This window comes from Bidens hawaiensis, unplaced genomic scaffold (genome assembly GCF_021521415.1).
Source record: "Bidens hawaiensis isolate Kalapana, Puna unplaced genomic scaffold, B.hawaiensis_p1.1 tig00011475_1, whole genome shotgun sequence".
In the NCBI taxonomy this organism is placed as follows: domain Eukaryota; kingdom Viridiplantae; phylum Streptophyta; class Magnoliopsida; order Asterales; family Asteraceae; genus Bidens; species Bidens hawaiensis.
Genome location: NW_027491898.1, coordinates 480,283 through 495,824, shown reverse-complemented (window position 1 = coordinate 495,824; position 15,542 = coordinate 480,283). Strand labels below are relative to the sequence as shown.

Sequence of the window (15,542 nt, the reverse complement as noted above, 5' to 3'; positions counted from 1 at the left end):
AACACAATTCGGTATGTTCTTATTTATGTGGGTGAAATTGACCCGATCTCACTTTAAAACGCTAAAAGTTAGAAATTTAAATCTTTTAAAGTGAGTTCGGGCTATTTTGACTAATTTAAACTAAAAATTGGATATATTGTGTTGGGATCGGGTCATCTGACTAATTTAAAATAAAAGATTGATATATTAAGTATATTAAAGTTGGTTCGAGTCATTTAACTCATTCAAATTACCCTAACGCACTTTAATAGATTTAAAAGATCCACCTTTTAGATTAGATTCCGGTTCCACATTAAACGACTCAAAATATGCAACTTTTAAATTGGTTAAAATGACGCAAATTGATCTCAATAGACTAAAAGTTAGTGTTCATTTATAGTATTGTTGCGTTTAGAGTCGATTTCTTGGAATTTGGGAATTGTTATCGTTGATTATTTATAATTTTATCATGTTGGTTATCGATTTTACAACAGCTATGCTGCTGAAATTTAGTAAATAATTTAACATACGTTAATTGTGTTTTTTAATGTAGGAAAAGATCCAAAATGAGGCACAGAAATGCAAGGCGAGTCCGATGACTCGTCATCAATTGATTATATTGAGATCATGAAACGTGCCATAGGAGAATGCAACAAGACATGGAGCGGCAGTTTCAACAACGAATGGAGCAACAACTTGAACAAATTCGTAAAGACTTTGAGAGAAAATATCAAGGTGGTAAGCATCGTGGTGATCGTGTTGGTGATAGTAGTGGTGATGAAGATAGTTAACTGCCTTGTTTACTTTTTATTGGTTTGTAGTTTGACTAATTCGGGATAGTTTGGTTTGTAATGCACTATTAACTTGTGACATTTTGGTTTGTTACGCACTATTAATGCTGTGATATTTTGGTTTCTAGTTTGGTTCGAAATGTTTCATCATGTTTTTGTTTGATTATTAGAGTTTTAAGGTTTAAATAGCTGGAAATAAATTTTTAGAAAAACTAAAACATAAAATAAGGTGGACTTATAGCGACGACTTATTGTTTCAATAAGCTTTTATCTGTAGCGACGACATGTTGTCTCCACATACTTTTATCTATAGCAACGACATGTCGTCTCCACAAGGTTGTAGCTATGGAGACAACATGTTGTCTCTACAAGCTTTTACTTATAGCAATGACAAGCCGTTGCTATAACATAAGTAATTTAATATATGTACATATTTTTAAAATTTAGTAAATATTAATAAAATAAAATAAATGTTTCTGATTTATTTTTAATAAATTTTTGTAAGAACTTGTAGAGACGACAAGTTGTCGCTAGATAGTAACATATAGTGACCACACTTCTGGCGACGACTTTAGGCACTTATTGCAACGAGTCTGTAGAGACAAAGGTTGTAACAACAGCATGTCATTTCTATAGGCCAAAAAGTCCTATAGAGACAACATGTTGTCGCTATAGACCTTAAAATAGTGGTCGCTATAAGCCAAAATCCTTGTAGTGATGATGATGATGATGATGATACATATAAAAACACGAATTACCCCTTACCCATTGAGAGAACCAAATGGTTTTACCACATTACCATCTCTGTAGTTTCCTCCTAAAGAAATTATTCCGGAACAAAATTTACAAGAACGAATTATCTTAAATGGATCCTTAAAAGACAGTTTTTAGTTTGTTTTAGGTTTTATGCAAAAGTGGATTAAAACCTAATCAGCCTAAGGTAGCGTTTGGTATGTAGGAGGACGGTAGGAATGGAATGATTCATTACGTGAGAATGAAAAAAGTAGTGTTTGGTTGCTCAATGGAATGAAATCATCAATTACACATGGAATCTCATTCCATCAAAACTATTCCTTCCCACCCCCCCTTCTTTTTTTTCATTCCATTCCTCATTCACTCTACTTTCTCAACAACACCACCACTTAACCACCACCACCACCACTACCATCGGCACCACCACCAACTCCGCCGACACCACCATTTTCGTCGCCGAAGGTACCACCGACGCCATTGTAGGTTTTTTTTTTCTTTTTTGGTTAAAAAATATTTTGAGATATGAGTGTTTTTATTATTTCTATTTCATTTCTACAATTTTTTTGGATACCAAACAATAAAAATTAATAATTCATTTCATTCCTATAGGTTAACCAAACAAGACAAATGAATGGTAATGATCAATTTTATTCCCTTGTCCATTCCATTCATTCTCCTATTCCATTCCCTCTTCATTTCATTACCTCCAACCAAACATACTCTAAGTTTTTAGAGTCCGAAATGATTTGTTTATTCTTTTGATTGACTAGGTTTTTAATGTCTGGAATGTACGTGCTCCAAAAAGGGTTTTATATTTACTACTAAAATGTTAAAAGAGTTTAGACCACTCACCACATGGTTTATTTAATATTTGATTTGAGTTAAAGAATTTATTTAAAAAGAATGAGATTTTTGGGTTCAGATTTCACTTGTGTCAAAAGAAAAAAAAAGGTTTCTAGGTTTGATCAAAGTGTTTTATTATCTATGGTGGGTTTCTTTTTTATGGTGGTGATGGAATGGAGACGATCATCGGATGAGTCAGTGATTCACTAGAGATTCAAAAGACCGGCAAAAAATCACATCATGCGATACCCGCAGGCATCATGTTGGGTTGGGCAAGATGCTTTTTAGATCTTCATGAGAATGCTTATTGCTTTTGTAAACATGAAGACAAGCTATAATTAATGAATCCAAAATTATGTGCAACATTTGTAGATAAATTACAAATAATATGAATGTATAGGGCGGAAACATACAAGCATGACTGAGACATTGCTCACATGTAAACGAAACAAGAGACAAAATAGGCAAAACTATCATGTGCTTGGAAAAGTTATGACCTCCTATGTAGGGAATACCAAAATTGATGTTTTATTAAAATATAATTTTTATTCGTACTATTAAATAAAATGCGTTTAATTATAAATGTATACCTTATGACAAAGCTAGAAACTCCAATATTACATTGTTATATAAAACAATATTAAATAGTTAGTAACAAAGATTTTAAAATTAAAAATGATAATCGGAAAAAAAAAAAATTGTTTATTATGTAAAGAAAGAGAAACGAGTAAAGTAAATGATAATGATATAGACTCAAAAATTAAGAAAGCGGACTATGAGAAAAGTAAACAAGGCTCACAAAATTGTGACATAGAGATTAGAGAATACTTAATTGTTTAAAGAAATATGAGTTGCATGTGTTATTCTACTTTAAAGGGTGTTTATACTTATATTTACATGAATGGCTAGTTTTTGAATAATCAAGAATAAATATCTAAATCTTGAGGGGTGGCAGGTGTCTCAACTTAGAAGTATCTAAAATCTTGATATTGTTACTTGTTACAATATGCATGCATCTCAAATCTTGGTATTTAAATATGTAACCAAAAGGGTAAAAATGTACAAGGATGAGGTAACTCCTCATTTTAATTCGTACCACACGAGGTCCGACAGATCTTACTGATCTCCATTTTGGTGAACTTTGGAAACACTACTAGTTGGGTCAGTAATGGCTAACTAGGGAAGATCTAGAATTAAATGCATATAGACATAGTGGCGTGCGTACTCTCAAAGTGTGGTCGCTATAGCTAGTGATCTCATTATTAAGCTGCATGCCTACATTGTTGATTTGTTGGTGTCAAGGTCAACTCATCTCCATCCATGTAAGATACTCTCGGTTGACGGTTGACTGTATGTTATGGGGCTTCAGTAGGGGAACTTGCCCCCCTCGCTGTCACGCCACTCTCGCACACCATAACAGGTTCAAGTTAGCGGGGGTGCTATCCGTAACGTGTTAATGGGAATGGGAATGGGAATGGGAATGGGAATGGAGTAAATGCTTTGACTAACACTATTGACCACAACATGGTCAAATGACTTTAGCAAAGGCTTTATCCAGTGCCATAGCGTCCAGTTAACACCAAGTGGTGCAATATGATAGGATGAATCTTGATGGTGGCTTAAAGCACAACACATAGCCTTAAATAAGGGTTGAATCCTTAGCTCTCCTATCTTTTTAGGATTCCATTAATCATACTATTTATTTTTGGTAATAAGGTTTTACATGTAAACCAAATGATGAATTACAATAAACTAGTTTATTACCCGACGTGTTGCGCTAGGACAATTAAAATATGGTTATGTACCTGTCATATTGCGGTAGTGCACTAATGCGGATTCAGTTGGTATGGGCTATGTTCGTTAAAATATCAACACAAATTAAAAAAAATTAACCTATTGCTGAAAACAGTTTCGACGCTCGTATAACTTATAATAAAAAAATTAACATATTAAAAAGTCTGTAACCATAACAAAGGATAATTCATTCAGTAATACCCAGCGATGCAACGGCAAGTTAACGCGAATATGGTCTGTATTGGCTATGTTCGTTACGGTAACGAAGGATAATTCATTCGGTAATACCCGGCGAGTCAACGCAAATACGGTATGTATTGGCTATGTTCGTTACGGTACCGGAACAAAACCTAGAAAATAAACTTGTCAAATTAAAATATTTTTTTTTTAAAAAGTAGCAGGCAAAGCGTATTCTGTAAAGAATTAACATTTAAAACAATGTTTATTCGGGCGGTAAAATCGGGGCGTTCGTTAAACTCGAACGTTGTGGCGGCGAGTCGATGCACAGTCGCTCAGTATTGGTTACGTTCATAATGGTACCAGAATTAAGCGCAAAAGATAAATTCGTAAAATTAACATATAAAAAATGTGTGAAACGAATTTAATTTGGTCGGTAAAACCCGAGTGTTGTAGGTCCCTAGTGTTGATCTCACACCCCGACCAATGAAGGCGGAAACGTCGAGGCGCGACATGATTGCTCATTGCACAATGACACTATAAAGTTACAATATTTAAACAACTCATTTAAATCCATATCATCATAAATAACACAACAATTCATCATTTTGATAATATCGAAAGGTTCGGGATACAAAACGGGTCGGGTTTACATTAAGAATACAAGTATAAAATAATCCAAAATTGAAAAATGTCACAATATCCCCTACTTTAGGAAATTTCGTCCCGAAATTAAGATGATGTAAATAAATATGGATATTTCTCCTTCATCGAGTCTTCTCGTTCCCATGTAAACTCCGCGCCACGCCGTGATTCTCATCGAACTTTAACTAACTTAATGCGACTTCGCTTGGTTTTCTTTTCATTGCGGTCCATGATTTCAACGGGTCGTTCAACCATAATAATTGATTCATTGACTTGTACTTCGTCAAGAGGTATATGGAGACTACCTCCGGCTAAGCACTTCTTGAGATTTGAAACATGAAAGGTTGGATGAACACCGGTGAGTTCTTCCGGTAGTTCGAGTCGGTAGGCTACTTTTCCGACTCGCTCAAGAATCTTGAATGGGCCTACGAAACGGGGAGCTAGTTTTCCTTTCTTTCCAAAACGAACAACTCCTTTCCAAGGGGATACCTTGAGAAGGACGAGATCGTCAACATTGAATTCGATCGGTTTTCGCCGTTTGTCGGCGTAGCTCTTTTATCGACTTCTAGCGGCAAGTAGGTTCTTGCGAATTTGGTCGATACGGTCGGTGGCTTCTTGGACCATTTCGGGTCCGGTAATTTCAGCTTCACCGATTTTGTTCCAACTAATCAGGGAACGACATTTGCGACCGTAGAGAGCTTCAAAATGAGGCATACCGATGCTAGAATGGAAATTGTTATTGCAAGAGAATTCAATGTAAGGAATGTGAGAATCCCAATTCCCACCGAAATCGAGTACACACGCTCGAAGCATGTCCTCAAGTGTTTGAATCGTACGTTCGGATTGTCCATCCGTTTGAGGATGATAAGCGGTGCTAAGATCAAGACGAGTTCCCAAGGTTTCTTGAAGTGATCGCCAAAAATGAGACGTGAATCGAGCATCGCGATCGGAGATGATAGTCAAAGGTAAACCGTGGCGACACACGATTTCGCGAACGTAGATTTGGGCAAGTTGCTCAACGGAGTATTTTTCTCGAATTGGAATAAAGTGAGCGGACTTGGTTAATCGGTCAATAATCACCCAAATTCTATCATTGTCTTTTTGTGTAGTGGGTAGTTTCATTATAAAGTCCATAGCAATGTCTTCCCATTTCCATATGGGGATTGGTGGTTACTCGAGTAACCCAAAGGGTTTTGATGTTCGGCTTTGACTTTAGAGCAAGTAAGACATTTCGAAACGTACATTGCTACGTCTCTCTTCATACCCGGCCACCAAAAGGTAGAACGAAGATCGAAATACATTTTATCCGCACCGGGATGAACAGAATATCGTGACTTGTGAGCTTCATCGAGTATGCAAGTATGAAGGTCATCGCGATCGGGAACCATAAACGATTGAGATAATACAATAAGCCATCGGGTTTTGTTTCGAGTTGAAGCTCGGCTCCACATGACATTTCGTCGTACATGTTGCCTTCGTCAACGGAGGTACGTTGGGCTTGATAGATTTTGGCTTGGAGATCGGTTTGAACGGTGACGCTAAGAAGCAAGACGGATTTGACATTAACCTTTCGACTAAGGGCATCGGCCACGACATTCGCTTTACCGGGATGGTAGCGAATTTCGCAATCGTAGTCACTAAGTAACTCAGCCCATCTTCGTTGTCTCATGTTGAGATCTTTTTGGTCAAAAATGTGTTGAAGGCTTTTGTGATCGGTAAAAACCACACATTTCGTTCCGTAAAGGTAATGTCTCCAAATTTTGAGTGCGAAAACGACGGCACCAAGTTCAAGATCGTGAGTCGTGTAGTTCTTCTCGTTGACCTTTAGTTGCCTTGAAGCATACGCGATAACTTGACCTCGTTGCATGAGAACGCAACAGAGACCTTGATGAGAAGCATCGCAAAATACTACAAAGTCGTCGTTTCCATCGGGAAGGGTTAGAACGGGAGCATTGCAAAGCATGTGTTTAAGAGTATTAAATGCTTCTTCTTGTTTGGATCCCCATTCATAAGGCTGTCCTTTGTGAGTTAGGGAAGTCAGGGGTAAAGAGATCTTGGAAAAATTTTGGATGAAACGCCGATAATATCCGGCCAAACCAAGGAAAAATCGAATTTCCGTGGGTGTAGTCGGAGTCTTCCAATCTTTGACGGCTTCGATTTTTGCGGGATCAACATGAATACCCTTGTCGTTGACGATGTGTCCCAAAAATTGAACTTCCTCTAGCCAAAATTCACATTTTGAGAATTTGGCGTAAAGTCGTTCTTTTCTTAAGACTTCGAGAATGGAACGCAAGTGATGCTCATGCTCGGCTTTAGATTTAGAGAAGATGAGAATGTCATCAATAAAGACAATAACGAATTTATCTAGAAACGGTTTGCAAACGCGGTTCATGAGATCCATAAATACCGCGGGTGCATTGGTTAACCCGAAGGGCATGACCAAAAATTCGAAATGTCCATATCGAGTACGGAATGCGGTTTTTGGAATGTCTTCTTTGCGAACACGCAACTGATGATATCCCGATCGAAGATCGATTTTGGAGAAACACGTTGCGCCTTGGAGTTGATCGAAGAGGTCGTCGATTCGTGGCAAAGGATAACGATTTTTGATAGTAAGTTTATTGAGTTCACGATAATCGATGCACATGCGAAATGAGCCATCTTTCTTTTTCACAAAGAGGACGGGAGCGCCCCAAGGAGAGGAGCTTGGACGAATAAATCCTTTGTCGGAAAGTTCTTCGAGTTGGTTTGATAACTCTTGCATTTCCGACGGGACTAAACGGTAAGGAGCCTTGGCCACGGGCATTGCGTTGTTGAGGAGGGTTTTGCGGGTAAGGTGCAAAGCGGTTTTGGGTGTTTTGTGGAGTGGTTCTTGGTTCGTTGGGTTGAGTACGTTGTGCGGAACGACATGTGTTATTTAGATGGCCAAAACGGTTACAAATGGTGCAATGGCGACATGGTAAGTGAGATGGGTGATGAAGTTGACAATTGTTGCATAGTGGAAAAGTACCGGTATAGGGTTTTCGATTTTGTGGGGGAGCTTGGGGTTGTTGTTGCGGTTGCGGTTGGGTAACGGCATAGTTTTGGTGGTTTTGTTTGGGTTTCTTTTTGTTGTTGTGGCGGGAAGAGTTTGAGTAGTTGATGGCTTGAGGTGGTGGGTCAACTTTGGCTTGAGGTGCGGGTTCAGTTTTGCTTTTATCACTTTTCTTTTTGATAGTTAGGGTACCCGCCTTAACATGGTTCTCCGATAGCGCACCGGCTAGAGTAATTGCATCCTCAAGGTTCTCGGGTTTTCTACTCATGACTGAGTCCCGAATTAGCATGGGTAAACCCCCGATGTATTTGTCGATTTTACGTTCGAGCGGGGTAACCAAATGAGGTACAAGGGTGCTTAATTCATTAAAACGGAGCGAGTAAGCGGCATTATCACCACTTTCTTGTTTCAATTCCCAAAATTCGGCTTCAAGCTTTTGGAGCTCGTGTTTGGGACAAAACTTCTTCATCATGAGTTCCTTAAGTTCGGTCCATGGAAGCGCCATGGCAATTTCCGCCCCTTGGAGATGCATAACACTACCTCACCACGTAAGAGCAATTTCCTCAAACATGCTCGAAGCGAAATTAGTTTTCTTCGCTTCGGGGCACTCGCTGTGTCGGAACACACTTTCCATATTTTCAAACCATTGCAACAAGGTAATCGCACAGTTTGTACCAAGGAATTTGGTTGGGTTAGCACCGGTAAATTGTTTATACAAGTAGGGAGCGGGTGTGGGTTCAACGGGTGCTACAACGGGTGGAGGTTGGTTTGCTTGCAAGTGAGTTAGGAGTTTGGGAATCACAGCGGTGACTTGTCCGGCTACTAAAGCGGCCATCTTGCGTCTGGAGTCCTAGCGGTAGTGGCGTCGTACCGGTGGCATTCTAAAAATTATAAAGAATTGTAGTGAGTTTGAGAGCATTGAGTTTAAAATAGAAGATGTATGTAACCATTTATTTTTTTTACGTGAATCCTAGTGTCATAAGGATGAGAATGTTAGTAGAAATAAAGTTTATACATAAACCAAATGATAAAAACGTATATATAAGTATATGTTTCAAAGTTTCGAGAATTTAAAATTTGGACGTTTTGAAGTGTTGAAATTTGTATATAGTCGGAAAAATCGTACATGAACCACCATGATTTGATATTCCGAAAAAAAAAACAACAAAATTTCTTGTAAACATATATATAGTTGGGAAAATCGTACATGAACCACCATGATTTGATATCCCGGCAATAAAAACTTATGTAAAAGTAATATATATAGAGTCGAACATGTGCACGTATCACCGCGTCTTTCATGTTGTTGACTCAAATCATGATAATAACATACAATAAAACGGAGATACAACGAGATGTTAAAAACACTTGTCCACGTATCACCGTGGCTTTTATGTTTTCAACACCAAAAATAAGGAGGCGACCGGAACACTCGCATACGACAACTTAAAGTGTCGGCTCATATAACTCGAGTTGCTGGACATAGAAACCAACACTAAACCCAATCATCCCAGGTAAGTAAATCACCTTCGATTCTTGGAATCTTTTTGTCAAATGATCGAATCAAGTGTTTCGTTCCCTACGGTCGTCACAAAACAAATTATAGAACCTAGCTTTAAGGAGATTGTAAATAACAAGATCCAAGTTAAGCTTGTGATCCATAAAACACAATATAAAAACTAATGTTTTGTTTTAAGGTAAAAATACCTTAGAATACTATTAAAAGTGTGTGTATGTGTACATTTATGATAAGATAGATTTTTAAACAAGTTTATAAATAATTAATAAATGCAATAAACAATCAAGTAGGGTAAACACGTATGAGCACACGTATAGGGACCCTAGAGCATAAACTATACTAGGCTGTTACGTCTAACCACCTATCCTATAGTCGATGGCTCTGATACCAATCTGTCACACCCCGACCAATGAAGGCGGAAACGTCGAGGCGCGACATGATTGCTCATTGCACAATGACACTATAAAGTTATAATATTTAAACAACTCATTTAAATCCATATCATCATAAATAACACAACAATTCATCATTTTGATAATATTGAAAGGTTCGGGATACAAAATGGGTCGGGTTTACATTAAGAATACAAGTATAAAATAATCCGAAATTGACAAATGTCACAGTTGAGATGGTGAGTCGACGCGAATTCGGTCGGTTTTGGTTACGTTCGTTACGGTACTTGAATTAAAACAAAAATGTTAGTAAAACTTGGTCATTGATAAAACCCAAGTGACGTCGGTCCTGGATGTTGAGATGGTGAGTGTATGCGAATTTGGTCGATTTCTGTAATGTTCGTTACGTAAAACAAAAAAAATATAAAAATCGAGGTAGACCAACATGGTGGCATTTGTACAGGTGGTAAGTCTACACAAATTTGGTCACTTTTCGTTGCGTTTGATGGTATCGGAATAACAAAAAAATTTGGTGTTCAGTCAGTTTCCGTTACATTCATTACGCGGTAGCTGAAGTTAAAAAAAATAAAAAAAATTGTGGACCAATACGGTGCCGCCAAGTGTATTCATTACACGGTAGCTGAACTTAAAAAAAGTAAAAAATTCTGGACCAATATGGTGCCGTCAAGTGGTCCAATAGGTTGGTAGCACCAAAGTTCTTAATTGTTATATAGTATAACTATGTTATATCCCGTGTTCTACACGGGTGGAAATTATAATAAAAATAAAAATTATTATATGTAATATGTAAATTAGTTATTTTATTTAATACTTTTTATTTATGACTTTTATTTTATATTCATTAAAAATAAAATTATTACTTGAAGTATTAAAATTGAAATACATGTATATAAAAAAAGTTAAAAGATATGTCCATGATTTTCATCATTTAATAATTTTCAAGATTTTAGCCATGGTATAGATTTATATAGTCGGACTTTTGTTATTGATTTAAATGATTGTAAAATAAAATTAATGAAGAATTTTATATTGAAATGTAAAAGGTTAAAGATTAGTTTTTTTAAATTTATATGAATAAGTTAATACAATTTTAGAATGGTAATTAAATGAAAATAAGGAATAGAGGATTTTATGCATTTAATGAATTGTTATACATTTGAATGAATCTAATTTAATCTAACTATATATTAAAGGAACATGAGCATGAACCTGTTCAGTCATGTTATAACCCATGACCCGGTTTCTCTTTAAATACAACCATCTTCATATGAAGATAACACTTTCTAAAAAGTTTTAAAAATAAATTATTGTGTGATACAAGTCTCAAACCTAAGACCTCATGTTTCAAACTAAAGATGCTTACCAACTCCACTTAAGTAGTTATTGTGTTGGATTTCTTGACTTATAAATGATATATTGTTAATTCACTTATAATTAATACTAGAAAATCATTAAACAATTAAGTTAACATCCAATGTTGTATTCAAAAAGACTTTTAGAGATTTATGAATTATAAAATTTTGTTTTATTTTTGTTAGGCATTTCTCATGAAAATATTAAATAAAAGTGTGTCACTATTTTTTTTTGGAATTGTGTAAAATATTTGCTAGGCATTTCCAACACAATTGTCTTTTGTCGCTATCTTGCCACAATTTTGTTACAAATTTATGATTCTCTTTTTCCGTAGAAATTTTGTTGGAAATGTGTAGGTGATAGCAATCGTAGGAAATGCGTTGGAAATTTTCATAAAAAACATTAAATTTTTCTAGTGATGGAGTAAATGTTTGTTCAATATTATTATAGCTTTGGTACTAAAGAACCTCTAACGCTTTGTTATCATGGACACCCTCCCCTTCTGAAATACACCTTAATTATACTTTATTGGAGACAACTTATCAACATGAATGAGAAAAACTGCCTAAAAATAAAAACCTTCAAACATCACTTATTATTGGTAAACAAATATATACATATATATTTTGGGTAGAATAAAAAGTAAGTATTCGTTCGTGTATAAATAATATAATATGTTGAATAAGAAATACATTTTGTAAGGATAAAGAAAGTATAAATTCTAGATAATTCGTGTTTTAATTTCTTGTATGTTTCCTCGTACTATTTTCAGAGCAAGTACACACGTATAACTATTTATATGAAGTCATATATTCTCACATTATACTGGAATAAGATACTGAAGAAAAATCATTACTTTTATTAAAATCCAACTAACATACTAGCTAGGTTTAATAAAACTTATATATTATAACGTTATTATTTCCATCCATAACTATAAAAACAAATAACATCTATCCTTATTATCCACATTCCTACATTCACAACCTTTAACAATATAAAACCTCACTGTTCTTGACTATCAGCCCCTCCTTCTAAATCCCCTCTCTTATCTTCTTTGGTTTTGGTAACAATGGAAACAACCGTAAGGGAGCCGCCTACAGTAGCCCGCATCAATGGCAGCCGGAGTCGTTTTCTCCATCACAACCAGCACCACCACCACCACCACCACCATCACATTCGACCGGAAACCACCATCTTGGCGGTGCTGGTTCCCATTTTCGTCGTCATTTTTCTCCTTGCAATTTCTCTAATTGTCGCGTTTCTTCGTCGTGCCAAGTCTCCAAAACCGAGTGGAAGCTCCGTTGGCAACAAAAGTTGCATGTTCAGTGCCCATAGCATCATAACATTCAATGGTACAACAGGTATTATTATTATTATTATTATTATTTAAAGATCATAACATTCAATGGTACAACAGGTATTATTATTCAATGGTACAACAGGTATTATTTAAAGATGGTTTATAATTAATAAAACACTCCTAGCAAGATGCTAGAACATTAAAAAAAAAATGTTATAAGTACAACAATGAATTATTATACCATTCAGTTCGTAATTTTGCATTTTTTTTCCTTATACTATATCAAAGGTACGTGAATGTAAAATATCGTCAGATAAATAAGCTTGAAGTTTAAAATACTTCACTTAAGTTATAATATAATAGTGAAAAACAGTAGATGATTAATTAATTAATTAAAATATTTATTTATATATGTAAATGTAAAGTTAAAAAATTAAAGCATTAATTTTAATTATTAGATATGAAGAAGAAGGGATGTATGTATAGAGGAAGCCCATGCAGCCTGCCGTCAGCCACATCTAAAGGGGTTCAAGTATTCACATACAAAGAGCTACAATCGGCAACCGACAACTTCAACCAAACTAATCTCGTGAGTAAGAGCGGCTTCGGGTATGTCTATCGTGGGATGCTGCGTGATGGCACTCTTTCCGCCATTAAAATGCTTCACAGGGAAGGCAAACAAGGCGAACGCGCATTTCGTTTAGAGGTATTAGTTTACTTAAAATTCATTTTGTATTGAACGAGTCTCTACATATATGGTTACATAATTATGATAACATGACATTTATTTTAGTTATTTAGAAAAGTTTTTTTTTTGCACCAAAACGTAAGGAACTTTTAAGTTTTTTTTGCATACTTATAACCGGCAAATGTGACGTCACATTGTCACAATGGTTTTTCAGTTGTAAAAAGGTTAAACATCATGTAAAATTATACATGTATAAAAGTTATTTAATGAGTCGAGCTTAAACTAACTTGTTTAATAAATGAGTGCCAAGTCCTAGTTTCATTATTAGAGTTCAAACTGACTCATAAACCTAAATAGTCCTATATATTAGTTATATAGTTCTATTTATTGTAATTAACTATATATATATATATATATATATATATATATATATATATATATTAAAATAATAGTTATTATTATTGTACAGTCAAATTATGATAAAAATACAAAATAATATATAGTATGCATAATATATAAAGCTTATAATTAAATTGTATGCATAAATTTAATAGTTAAAAATTTAATAATTTAGTTAATTGATAATAAATGAGCCTAGCCCAAGTGGAGCTCAAGCTTGAAAATTAAATTGCTCATGACCTGAGCTTGAATTTTAGATATAGAGCTCAAAAGAGCCGGAGAGGCAGAGATCGAGTTTTAGAAACAGAGCTCGATATAGGCACAGCTCGAACTCGAGTTCTTGTAAGTTAAACGAGCCAAGTTCGAGCCTAGTCGAGGTTCGACCCGGTCCTTGAGATAAATATATGAAATGCAGGTGGATTTGTTAACTCGTTTGCATTGCCCATACTTTGTGGATCTTCTTGGATATTGTGCTGATAACCAACACAAGCTTCTGGTATTTGAATACATACCAAATGGTACTCTTTATGATCGTCTCCACCCTAGTGACGCTCGACCTCAACTTTTAAGTTGGGGAATCCGAATGAGAATCGCACTCGATTGTGCACGAGCCCTCGAGTTCCTCCACGAGCACACCACGCCATCGATCATACACGCGGATTTTAAATCCACCAACATCTTGTTGAATGAAAACTTCAAAGGAAAAGTATCTGATTTTGGGTTGGTCAAGATTGGTTCGGACAAGCTCAATGGCTTGATATCGACCCGTGTTTTTGGAACTACTGGATATTTGGCACCAGAGTGAGTTGTTCGATCATCTTTTGAGTCATGGGTCGTATTTTTTTTAAATGGGTCTTTTGAGTCATTGGTTAAAACGGGTTCATGTCAAAACATGTACTTTTTAAACGGGCCAGATAAGGTTGGGTTGGGTTGGGTTGGGTTGGGCTGGCTTGAAACATTTTATATTTTGTAAACTGTTGGGTGTGTCAATATGATGTGTTTTGTTTTGACTATTTTCTTTTTTGCTAATTTTTCATTTAACTGATTTACCTTTTTTGTTTTTGAAATTTTGATGATGGTAGATACGCTTCAACCGGAAAACTTACAACTAAGTCAGACGTCTATAGCTACGGAGTTGTTTTGCTAGAGCTTTTAACAGGACGCGTACCTATTGACACTAACCGCCCACCCGGGGAGCATGTCCTCGTCTCGTGGGTAAGTTGGTATATTCATGTTATTCATTTACATTTACATTTACATGCATGCTTCCGCATTTTCTAAAAAGCAAAACACCTATCTTTTTCCTTGCGCTTTACGGGTCTTAAACTTGGTCGATCCCAGGCTCTTCCAAGATTAACGAATAGGGCTGCGGTTGTAGAGATGATTGATCCTAATCTACATGGACAATTTTCAAGAAAGGATCTAATTCAGGTTAGTTTGGTTGGACTCATGCTAAATTATGATGAAGTAGAGGTGGTAAAAGCGTGAAAAGTAACTTTTCAACTTTACCTTCCAATCTGAGGGATTATCAATCAAAGTCTTTTGTTTCAACCGCAGGTAGCCGCTATTGCAGCAATGTGCGTGCAAACCGCAGCTGATTATCGACCTTTGATGACAGATGTCGTGCAGTCGTTGATTCCTATAGTGCATAGCATATCTTTTGGCTGCTCCACCGGTTCTTTTAGGTTTAGTAAACGAGTTAGCCCAAGATCGTAGGGGCCGTTTGGTTGTTAATTTGTATGGTAATTCATATATTCAGTTATATTCAAATTTCAAAGCATTAAACGATACATTGGCTAAACTAATCTAAATTACTCATTCATTACAAAACTGATATGGCATATTTGCTTC

At 35.9% G+C, this 15,542-nt stretch overlaps 1 protein-coding gene across 1 annotated transcript; it reads left to right on the top strand.

Moving 5' to 3' along the window:
• Positions 1 to 638: 638 nt before the first annotated feature.
• LOC143538123 (putative serine/threonine-protein kinase PBL7) lies at positions 639 to 15,442 on the top strand. The gene is made up of 7 exons (XM_077031745.1): positions 639 to 765; positions 12,327 to 12,665; positions 13,063 to 13,310; positions 14,107 to 14,492; positions 14,774 to 14,906; positions 15,033 to 15,122; positions 15,249 to 15,442. Exons 1-7 carry the CDS (start codon positions 639 to 641, stop codon positions 15,405 to 15,407), a joined length of 1,482 nt encoding a protein of 493 aa, XP_076887860.1. The 3' UTR covers positions 15,408 to 15,442.
• Positions 15,443 to 15,542: the final 100 nt, after the last annotated feature.

Bases quoted from the DNA above. Each gene is read 5' to 3' on its own strand.
- LOC143538123 (XM_077031745.1), top strand. From the start codon at position 639: ATGGAGCGGCAGTTTCAACAACGAATGGAGCAACAACTTGAACAAATT. The intron at 12,666-13,062 runs GTATTATTATTA...TTTAATTATTAG, and splicing joins AACATTCAATGGTACAACAG to ATATGAAGAAGAAGGGATGT. The intron at 13,311-14,106 runs GTATTAGTTTAC...TATGAAATGCAG, and splicing joins AACGCGCATTTCGTTTAGAG to GTGGATTTGTTAACTCGTTT.